The 11,825-nt window shown below is 45.0% G+C and overlaps 1 protein-coding gene across 1 annotated transcript in view; it reads left to right on the forward strand.

The window, feature by feature from the left end:
* Znf398 (zinc finger protein 398) overlaps positions 1-8,526 on the forward strand; it is a 31,664-nt gene extending 23,138 nt beyond the window's left edge. The window contains exon 6 of the mRNA XM_052720812.1: positions 430-8,526. Within this exon, the coding sequence (XP_052576772.1) occupies positions 430-1,586 (1,157 nt within the window). The 3' untranslated portion in view covers positions 1,587-8,526. The remainder of the gene's footprint in view (positions 1-429) is intronic.
* The last annotated feature ends 3,299 nt before the right edge of the window (positions 8,527-11,825 follow it).

The raw sequence follows: 11,825 nt of genomic DNA on the forward strand, positions 1-11,825 counted from the left end.
AGAGAGATGGGAAGCATCCTGGAAAAGGGAGAACAGAATGACCAAAGACACAAAGGTGGAAATGTGTTCTTATTTCTGGGAGGACAGCCAGCTGACTCTGGAAGGGTCTATCTCATAAGATGTGGAATGGAAGTAAAGAGGTGAGTCAGGCCCTGTCACACCAGGCAATGGATAAAGTTATTGAGTAGAAGTGAAACATGAAGGAAATACTGTGGGGAAGATTGGTGCCAAGGTTACTCCTTTTCAAAATGGAGCATCGCCGTACAGTCTTATATTTGTAATGATTTGGCACCCGGTCTACAGGGGCCGTGTTAGTAATGAGAGCCCTTCCCTGAGCTTATGTGAGCAGTTAGCTGCTTAGAGCAGCCTGCTAGAACTGGTTGGAATGTGAGAGGTACTGGTGAGATAACTCTGAGTCCCTTCTTTCAGATGAAGAACTTGTCATCAAAGCCGAAGACCTTGCCAGAGCCTCCTTGTGTCCTGAAGCTCCAGTAGCCTTCCCTGCGCCCCCACCACCAGCAGCCAAGGATGCTTTTTCAGACGTAGCTTTCAAGAGCCAGCAGTGTGCACCCATGACACCTTTTGGACGCGCAGCCACTGACCTGCCCGAAGCCTCAGAGGGACAAGTGACTTTTACTCAGTTAGGAAGCTACCCACTCCCACCTCCAGTTGGAGAGCAGATGTTCTCATGCCACCATTGTGGCAAGAGTCTCAACCAAGACATGTTAATGACACATCAGTGTAGCCATGCTGCCGAACACCCCTTAACCTGTGCCCAGTGTCCCAAGCACTTTGCCCCACAGGTGGACCTCGGTAGCACCTCCCAGGACCATGCCAGTGAAACACCACCCACCTGCCCTCACTGCTCCCGGACCTTCACTCACCCCTCACGACTCACCTACCACCTTCGGGTCCACAACAGTACTGAGCGCCCTTTCCCTTGTCCTGATTGTCCCAAGCGCTTTGCTGACCAGGCGCGACTCACCAGCCATCGGCGAGCTCATGCTAGCGAGAGGCCCTTCCGTTGCCCACAGTGTGGCCGTAGCTTTAGTCTGAAGATCAGTCTCCTGCTGCACCAGAGGGGGCATGCGCAGGAGCGCCCTTTCTCCTGTCCTCAGTGTGGCATTGACTTCAATGGCCACTCTGCCCTGATTCGTCACCAGATGATCCACACCGGCGAGCGTCCCTACCCGTGCACAGACTGTAGCAAGAGCTTCATGCGTAAGGAACACTTGTTAAACCACCGGAGGCTGCACACAGGTGAGCGGCCTTTCCAGTGTCCGCACTGTGGCAAGAGCTTCATCCGTAAACACCACCTCATAAAGCACCAGCGCATCCATACAGGCGAGCGGCCCTACCCCTGCGCACTGTGCGGGAGGAGCTTCCGCTACAAGCAGACGCTCAAGGACCACCTGCGGACCGGTCACGGTGGAGGCTGTGCGGGTGATAGGGACCCTTCCGCACAGCCACCAGACCCACCTGGTCCACTCTTAACTGCCCTGGAAACCTCTGGCCTAGGTATTAGCACTGAGGGCCTAGAATCTAGTCAGTGGTATGGGGAAGGGAGTGGAGGGGTGGTTTTGTAGATCTGTGGCCCGTTGATTATTTATGTTCACAGCAGAGTGGAAGGCCCAGGAAAGAGCCGACAAGCTCCACAATCCATAGTAATTATCTGGTACACAGAGGAATTTGGGGGTGTCTGCACTCAACTAGAGACATACTTGTGCTTTGGAAGTCCACAACAGTACAAGAATACCTTATTTTGAAAACTGGAAGAGAAGTCAGCACCCATGTCTTTCCAGATACCACAAAAGGAGTTTGGGAAGCAAGATTTGGCTTCTGATCATTCTGTCAGGATAGCAGAGTGAGAGTAGACTGCCTCTAGGTAGAGACGGGTGCATGGGAAGAGCCCCCCAAGCCTGAAGCCTGTCTTTAATTCCTCAGTGATGGGATGACTGCTGGGGGAATGTGTCTCTGAAACCAGCTAAGCTCTGTTCATACCTGTGTAGTCACCTTCTCCTGAAACATGGTGACTTGAGGCTGCCTTCCTAGGCCTAGATTCTGTCTGCTAATACATTTTGTTTAATGTTGGTGAACAAGAAATCTGACTTTAATAGCTTATTGAAGGGGACAGTTCTTAGCTTTTACTAGCTTGATTTGAAACATTCTGACTCTTGTAGCAGCTTTTAAAAGGGTAGAGAACTTTACCATAGCCCTGGTTAGAAAATTAGGAAAAGAGTTTTCTCTCCAGGTAGGAGCTAAAGATCCCAGAGATCCCAGGCACAACAGTGATAGCAGGACCTAAAAATCTACCTGAATCATTAGTTTAGAGTCATTTCTTATCAATTTATCCCTTCTCTTTTCCTAGCCGATGATCATGTTTTTCTATTTCTGGTGTTTACTTCTCTCTCTCTCTCTCTCTCTCTCTCTCTCTCTCTCTCTCTCTCTCTCTCTCCCCCCCCCCTCCAAGGTCTTTCTGTGTATCCTGGCCTAGAACTTGCTTCATAGACCAGGCTGACCTTGAACTCACAGAGATCTGCCTGTCTCTGCCTCATGTTCTGGGTGCACCACCATGCCCAACCTGATTTTCTTTACAATCCTTAGCAGCAAAAATCAGCACTTCAAGGCATCAAGCACTCTAGCAAGTGCTGCTGAGCTCAGGGCTTCTGTTCCCTTAGTAGTATGATGGCAGTATTGTAATGTGATGCTCTTGAGGAAAGGATTTGCATCCCTGCCTGCTCCACCCTCACTGGCAGTGAACAGAATGAAACCTCTCCTCAGTCACTGAGAGTTAAACATCCTATCTGTCTACCTGATTGGTAAATTTTTTTGATTTTTCGCGACAGGGTTTCTTGTGTAGCTTTGGAGCCTATCCTGGAACTCACTCAGTAGCCCAGGCTAGCCTCGAACTCACAGAGATCCACCTGCCTCTGCCTCCCAAGCACTGGGATTAAAGGAATGTGCCATCGCCACCCAACTTGATGTGGTTGTTGTTAGACAGGGCTTCACTGTGTAGCCTTGGCTGGCCTGGAGCTCAGAGATTTGCCTGCCTCTGCATCTAGAGTGCTGGGATTAAAAGCATGTGCTATCATGCTCAGCCATCTGTTGCACTTTGAGGGGTCATGACTACTATGCATTCTGTTCTTGGGCACTCTTGGTCCTCTGAAAGCACCTGAACCTAGTTCTATTCCTAAGTGTCTGTGTAACCAGCTATGTGTCCTCTTCCTATTTCAGCTCTCACATTGTTATCACCAAAATGAGGCTGTTAAAAGAAAAGGTGGGCCTCCAGAAACTTTCTAAAAAGAAAGAAGAATCTTGTGATACAGTTCTTCTCTGCCAAAATCCTGTCCTTCCTTTGGCTTCTGTCCAAACAAAGTCAAATGAGGCAGAAAAACCAAAGCAGAGAAACTCATGTAGAAACTTGGTGGAAGTCAGCTTGTCTTGTTCTGCTCTTAGTGGGTCCTGAAGTAGAAGACAGAGAATGTAGAAGCCCTATATTTGGGACAGGAGCTGTTTATCCCACATTCCTTTGTTCCTCCAGAGTCTTCTGTAATGTCTAGAATGAGATCTAGAACTGTTTAGACATGGCACTTTCTGGATAAGGAAGAGAATGCTTTCTCCTGATTACTAGGCCCAACCTTCAGTCTGCATAGTTAGTGTACCCACAGTAGGAAATGGTGTTTGCCTAGTTACTGTGCTCCTGCCAAAGTTCTGCCTGAACATGCTGCTCTTCAGGATAATCACATATAGGAAACACTGTTTAGTGACATTAATAATACCAAGGGTCCTGGGAGACATAAGAAATGTATGTAAGACCTGGTCTGCTGTCATAACTTTCAGTCTGTAGGCAGTGAAAATCCCCAGGGGATAGATAAGACAGATGATGGCAGAACTGTGGTATATTGGGATAAAGAGCTTAGCCAGAATCTGGACCATCCCACAGGAAAACTTGGAAATTCTGAAATGCCCAAATCAGGTTCCAGCTTCATTAATGACCCAGTAGGGACTTGAATGTGAGATTTGCACCTGAAAAAGAATGAATCAAGGCATTACACTCAGGGTGATGGAAGGATTTGCTAGAGCTGAAGAGAAGATACCTACTGAAGCTTTGGTGTGGGGCTAGATAGCATCTGAAGTTCATCTGAACTTAACAGATTTACCAAGGACACAAAAGTTAATGAGAGGCCTATGTACCAGAGTGCTGCCGACGGATCCCAATGCCTGTTCTGTTAGGAGCCATAGCCAGCAGGGGTCTAAAATGGCTAAAAGAGAATGTAGTTCAAATACCAACCACACAAGAGCCATAAAATCAAATAAAATGGCAGGGCCATTCCAGAAACTTGGAAGCATATGGAATCAGTGCTAGTCCTTGGTGTGGCTCAAAGTAGGAACTTCAGTTGTTGTATAGTCAATTCTTCCATTCATCAGTCTCCTATCAAATAGAACCCATTTGTTTGTTAAAGATTCAAAAGTGGCTCATTGGAAATGTAAAGTCCAACAGAAATTTTCAGCGGGTAGAATCTCCTTGTCTACCTGGTGTCTTGAGAGAAACTATACATTTAACCCTAGAATTAAAGAGGCATTTGGGGCCTAGTGCTCATGACCAGTTCCTGTAGGGAAGAGGAAACTCCAGAAATGTCCTACTGATCTGTCTGTTCCCTAGATGATGGCACAAAAACTCTTCCTCAGAGTGCATCCAGGAGATGGCTCTAACCAGATTTACTCTTTACTTTCTGGAGTTTTCATTGTCAACACTGAATGAGCCTCTGGTTCAGCCACAGTATGAAAATAAATGCAAGTTGGTCAATTGTTTATAAAGTAAAAGAAGATTGATCCTTTCCTACTTGGCATTTGATAATGGAAACACCTTAGTCGTGAACTCCAGAGAGAGCCATGCTCTACATCACTTCCTTCATTAATAAACTACAAAGTTTCCGGTAGGGCTCCCCTAGGCTTCTCTTGAGATGATATCCATATCTATCTCAGCCAGTCCCCCTGACTTATGAGACAATAACAAATATTTCAGTCTCAAAAAGACTCACTGAAAAGAGTACCTAAGTTCATGTCAATGGGTTGGAAATCCCAAGTTTATGTCATATTTCTTGAGGAGACAGAACATTCCTCCCCTCTTCTTATGCCTTAGCTCCTTAGACAACAAAAAGCAGCCTCTGCAGCTGCTTGAGTAGCAATGGGGCATTTTCAGATGAGGACCTGGTATTGTTATATACATATCTATTTGGATACACACACACATATATACACATACATACATACATGCATATATATTGGTTTTTTGAGACAGGGTTTCTCTATATAGCCTTGGCTGTCCTGGAACTTGCTCTGTAGATCAAGCTGGCCTTGAACTCAGAGATCCTCCTGCCTCTGCCTCCCAAGTTCTGGGATTAAAGGCATGTGTCATTGGATGGATATTTTTGATTGCTCATTTCACCCTGGTTCTCTGTAGCAAAGGGGTAGTCTCTTATCATATGGGGTGTATACAACAGGCTGTTCTTTTGGCAAGTTTCAGGTTCCTATAAACAAGATAATTAGGAGTTCAAAATTAGGGACTGGAGTGATATCTCAGTAAAGTGCTTGCTATGCAAGCATGAGTATCTGAGTCTAATCCCTAGAACTCGTGAAAAATCTAGAACCAATGCCACGGGCTTGAATCCCAGCACTGGGGAGGCTCTTGCTGGCCTGTCACCTGGCTTAATTGGTAAGTCTCAGGTCAATAAGAGACCCTGTCTCAAAGAACCAAGTGGCTCCTGAGCAATGACTCCCAAAGTCCTCTGGTCTCCACATCAAAGTATAACACACGCACGCACACGCACGCACGCACGCACGCACGCACGCACGTCAGGTTGATTGGGGGTGGAGCTAAGGAGGGTATAGGGACTCAATGCTCGTCATCATCCGTACAGTATTAATGGCTAGGAGCAGAGCTTCTGATGTCAGACCTAGATTCAAGTCTCAAGTAATATAACATTATTTTACCTTCTGAAGACCTTGTTTCCTTATAAGGTAGTGGGAATGCTTCCTGTATCTCAGATGTGGTAAGGCTTAAGAACCCATGACACAACATTTTACAGAACCAATCTGAAAGGTGATCACAAGCTGCACTGGAAATGGAAGTGTTAAGAGCCAGGGTCTGGCCAGGTGTGATGGTTCACACCTGTTGTCCTAGCACCTGGGAAGCTGGGGCAGCAGGATTGCTGAGGATCCTAGGCCAGCCTAGGTTACATAGGAAAACCCTGTTTTTAAAGGGGAGAGGGAACTTGTGTTTAGTTCCCAGCACCAACATGGTGGCTTACAATTTTAACTCCAGTTTCAAGGGATCTGGTCCCATCTTCTGGCCTCTACAGACACCAGACATACATGTGGTACATATATATACATGTAGGCCAAACACTCATTCACATAAAAACAAGCATCTTGCCGGGCGGTGGTGGCGCACGCCTTTAATCCCAGCACTCGGAGGCAGAGGCAGGCGGATCTCTGTGAGTTGGAGGCCAGCCTGGGCTACCAAGTGAGTTCCAGGAAAGGTGCAAAGCTACACAGAGAAACTCTGTGTCAAAAAACAAAACAAAAAACAAAAGATGGGGTTTTTTTTGGTTTCTCTGTGTAGCTTTGCACCTTTCCTGGATCTTGCTCTGTAGACCAGGCTGGCCTGGAACTCACAAAGATCTGCCTGCCTCTGCCTCCCAAGTGCTGGGATTAAAGGTGTGTGCCACCACTGCCCGGCACATATTTTGTTTTAAAAAAAAAAAAGATTGCCCACAGAAGTACATGACCCCTAGCTGGCTCAGCCTTTTGCTACCTACCATCTTTTTCATAAATTTAGTATGATCTCTTACTGATTATTTTCCACATCTACCAGCCCACATAAGTTTCTGATGCCACAACCCCATTTGGCTCTGATTCTCACTTGATTTTTCTTCTTTTTCCTCCTCTTAAAATTTTTTTTAGATTTTATTTTATGTGTCAGTGTTTTGTCTGCATGTGTGTATGTGCATCATGTGTGTGCCTGGTGCCTGCAGAGGTCAGAAGAGGGTGTCAGATTCCCTAGAACTGGAGTTATGAATGATTGCAAGCCACTGTGTGGGTGCTGGGAATTGAACCTGGGTCCTCTGCAAGAGCAACAAATGCTCTAAACCACTTTGTTTTGTTTTTTAAACTTCAAAAGCAGATTCTGTAATTAGGTTGGCAGTAAACATATTGGGGCACCATGCTGATCAATACAGACTCGGGCAATCCTCAGTTTCCCATGTTCCAAAAGAAAGACACCAAAATGAAGGAGTGACAGCTGCTGACAGTGTGAGGACCAAGTTCCATCCCCTCGGGAATCTTGATTTCCCTGTCCAGTCCCACATGGCTGGCTCATTCTGTTGCTTTTCATGAAGTCAAAGCTGGACTTTGCTAAACCACTGTTTTAAAACAAAGAATTTTAGGGCAGTGGTGGGACACACCTTTAATGCCAGCACTCTGGAAGCAGAGGCAGGTGGATCTCTGTGAGTTCGAGTCTAGCCTGGTCTACAGAGCTAGTTCCAGGACAGCCAAGGCTACACAAAGAAAACTCAAAAAAAAATTTAAAATATATTCTTTTAGATATTTCTCAGTTTTTCTTAGATTCTATAATTGGGAAATCTGGCCCAGTTCCTTTTCCCATGCTCATTCTAACTCAGTCAGCTACAGTCAGCAGTAAAATTCCTCTGGTCCCTGTACCAGGATCTGTGAACCTCATAAACATGTCCAGGAATGGGAACCATACAGCAGTTTAGTGCTGCCAGAGGGGACAGGATCTCTGTTTAATGCTTATTGAGCTTTCTTCAAATATTTCTATTTCACCAATACGATCATAAGACCAACACTTAGTGTCCTTGCTGAGAATACCTGGAAGATGCCGTTTGTCTTGTGAAAGGAGTCACTTGCCACCTGAAGTCAAGGGAGGGAGAGGTAGTATCCTTTTCTGACCCTGCTCCTGTTTTCATTTGTTTGTTTATTAGAGACAAAGTCTCACTGTATAACCCAGTTGGCCTCAAACTCACAATCTCTGCTCAGCTTCCCTGGAGAAGGGATTACAGATGAGTGGACCATGCCTGACTCTTCATGCCCCCACCCCACATTTCCTCCTTTTTCTTTTTGCTTTTTTGAGACAGGGTTTCATGTATCCCAGGCTGGCTGCAAACTTGGTTTGTAGCCTAGATTTCTCTGGACTTCTGCTCCTGCCTCTCCTTGGTTTTACCAAGTGCTAGGGATCAAACTCAGAGCTTTGTGCATGTCAGGCAAGCACTCTACCAACTGAGCCACACCCCCCCCAGCCTCTTTTTCTTTTTATAGAATTGACCGCAGTCACAGATATGTGACGGCTTTGGTCAACTTGGTCGATTAAATGTCCCCTCCATATCATGCCTAAGACCACCAAGGAAGGCTAACACTACAGTCTCATCAGAACAACCTCAAAAACAGTGATTCCGAAGTTCTCATCTCAGTCGTTACATTCCAAATAAAGGGCTTGATAAAACTTCACTGAACTATGTTGGTTTGTGCTTATTAGCAAAGCAGTATTTATAATTCAATCTTGAAATTGCCCTAAAAGATAGGGCTGGGGTTTAGGAGTTAGGGTTTAGGAGTTAAGAGCACTTACTGCTCTTACAGAGGACCAGAGTTTTGTTCCCAGCATCCATTTTGGGTGTCCATAACCTCCTGTTACAATAGCTCCAGGGTTGCAACTTTCCCAAGAAATTTTTTTTCCAAGACAGGGTTTCTCTGGGTAGTCCTGGCACTTGCTCAGTAGACCAGGCTGACCTTGAACACAGAGATCCACCTGCCTCTGCCTCCAGAGTGCTGGGATCAAAGGTGTGCACCAAAGCTGCCTGGCAAGAAAACTTTTTTAAAGACATAATCTCAAGTAGCCCAGCATGGTCTTGAGCTTGACATATAACCAAGGACGACCTTGAACTCCTTATCTTTCTGTCTTCACCTCCCAAGGGCTGAGATTATAAGCCTTTACTACCACATTATATCCATACTATGTAATATTCATAAATATAAATAAATATATGGAGAATATCAGGTCAGGAAGGTAGCAAGCACATTCCTGGAGACTTGGTTTTGTTTAACCAAACCAAGCAGAATTCAAAATTAAGGATGTACATGAACTAATATATGCCAATCAATTCTTGGCTTCTAGTTTAAAATTTAAAAAAATTAAAAATAGCATAAGAAATGCATTATCTACCAGCCAACCTCAGTAAATAAACAGGATAAACACAGTTACCAAAGATAATTAAACCATGCTTACATTATTAGCCAGTAGGATTTAGGATTTTCATTTTCTCATATGATCTTGTGGGGTAAGGACAAGGAGATGTACAAATGACTATTGCACTGGTTTGTTCATGGCTGAACATGAGAATGACCTGGGGGGCTTAGGAAATACTTAAAAGTATCTGTCATGGCTTCATTGCTCTGTGACAGAGAATGGATTTATTTTTTTCAAGTTCCCTCAAATGCTTCCAGAGTGCCTGTGAGAATTAGAAGATCATGAATGAGAAAGTTGGTTATTGAACTGGAAATAGCCTAAATTGGCCTGCTTTCCTAGAGCAGCGAGTGGGGATTAGAGAATAATAAAGGGTCTTTGACTCCCTAGTGCAGAGCCATAATTTTATTCCAGAGGTAGGTCTATAGCCATGCACATGCCAACAGGGAGGAAAGCTTGAGTCTCTGAGGCTGGCCTTGTTTCCTAATCCCACTGGCCACCTTGGCAGTCCCATAGCCTTTTTTTCGGGGGGGGGGGGGGGGCTTGTTTATTTGGTTGGTTCATTTTGTTGTTTTTGAGAGTGGCTTAAGGGCAGCCCAGACTGGCCTCGAACTCTTGATCTTCCTGCCTCAGCTTCCAGAATGCTGAGATGATAGATGTTCAATATCACATGTGGAAAGCCTGCTTGTTAAATTAGGGATGAGGCCTAATTTAGTAGATAGAAACCTATTATTTTCTTTACTTAAGCCAAGAGAAAGCCTAGCTATTTCCTTTATTAAATAAAACCCCACTTGCCTCTGCCTCCAGAGTGCTGGGATTAAAGGTGCACACTGCCATGTTGGCAAAGGGGTGAAGTAACTACCTTTTCTGAGTGCCTACTATGTGCCAGACATTAGTTTATAATTTTTCAACATTAAAATAGACTAGCATACCCCCCATTTATATATAACATTGGAGGCTTGGAGAGCTTTAGGAAATGGCAGATAAATGAAAATTCTGAGTCCCCTCTTTTGTCCTCTGTCCAGAGCAATAGCTATAGAATTCTTGGAGATGAGATGGAAATAGTCAATATCCACCTGACAAGTTAAGGGCCAGGCCTAAGTCTATCTCTTGCAGAAAGTGTACATTAACTATGATACTTTAACCAGTTGCCCATTTTGCTCCTCAGGGAGCTCATAGTTAACCAGTGGTTGCTGGAGACTGCTCTAACGAATGACTGGACACCCCCAGTGCAGGCTGTCTTGCAGCCTGGGATAGCTCAGCTTCCTCCATTCCTTGGTCATCACAGCACCTCTCATAGGGTCCATGACCAATGCAGCTCCCACAGCTCCCCCATCGTGTGCTTCCTTGCTTTTCTCCCAGAAGAAAAGCTAGCATGGATTATAGAGTTTTGTGCCCCACAGTTGGTAGGCTTGGTAGTTATAAAATAATGCAGCTATGTTGAAAATGCACATTAGAACCTGTTTGAGCATTTTGTTCATATAAAAATGTGAACTGGACCGCTAGCCTAAGCAGAAACTGCCACAAGGTAAAAGTGTGAGTGGCTGTGTGAAAATCCACCAGCAAAGAGGTAACTGAATTAGATGGTGGTGTCACTTGATAAAAAGGGACATTGCTATGACTCACTACACACTTATGATGGGAAATTGTATTCGTTTTATTCTGAGGAGATAGCTTAAACACTTGGTACTAACCTAGTCCTCCGTTTCCCATCTCTAGGAAAGAGAAAATAGAGTTGACCTCCATAGGTCAGAATATGTCTTCGAAGATGTGGATTGCTGGTAGAAGCATATTTGTCTGGAGCTTTCCAGGCTGGACTTGCCTGGTTCCTCTCATAATAGTGGACATGATATTTACAATGGGATATTGCACTAGCATGCATGCACAGCCTGTATCCAGGAAACAGGGAGAGAAATCACCGACTTCTGGAAGCGAAACCTTTACTAGCCCCAGAGCTCCTTGAGAATAAGTCTGTGAAATACTCATTTCTATATTCTGGAAGCATACCTAACAAAGCACCTGATAACTGTCCTTCTGAAGATAGTCCCCCTGGTACCCCTCCCCACAGCCTCATACTGTTCTCAATTTTAAGTGTAGTAAAACTCATGGCTTCCATCAGGTCTGACTTTCCATAAGGTGATAAGCGTTAGAGAGCTCTGCCCCCCGCAAGACACAGCCTGGTCATTTAGGAAGACAAAGTGGACAGTGTGCAGTAGATAACTACAGGGACTTATCAGTGGGAGGTGATTACTTTTTTCTTTTTAAGATGGCCTGGAACTAACTCTGGAGACCAGGCTGGCCGTAAACTCAGAGATCTAGCTGCCTCTAGATAGTGCTGGATTAAAAGTGTGCACCACCATGCCTGGCAAAAGGGTTAGGGTAACTACCTTTGCTGAGAGCCTACTGTGTGCTAGGCATTAGTTCCCAAGTTTTCAACAGTAGAATAAGACTAATGTACCGTCCCCACCATCGCTTATATAGAACACAGGAAGCTTGGGGACAGTAAATATTCAAAAATCACAGCCAGTAGTGATTTTGCAGTTTAAACCCACGAGTATGTAACCAC

Source organism: Peromyscus californicus, unplaced genomic scaffold (assembly GCF_007827085.1).
Source record: "Peromyscus californicus insignis strain IS unplaced genomic scaffold, ASM782708v3 Scaffold_6__1_contigs__length_162567912, whole genome shotgun sequence".
NCBI lineage: Eukaryota > Metazoa > Chordata > Mammalia > Rodentia > Cricetidae > Peromyscus > Peromyscus californicus.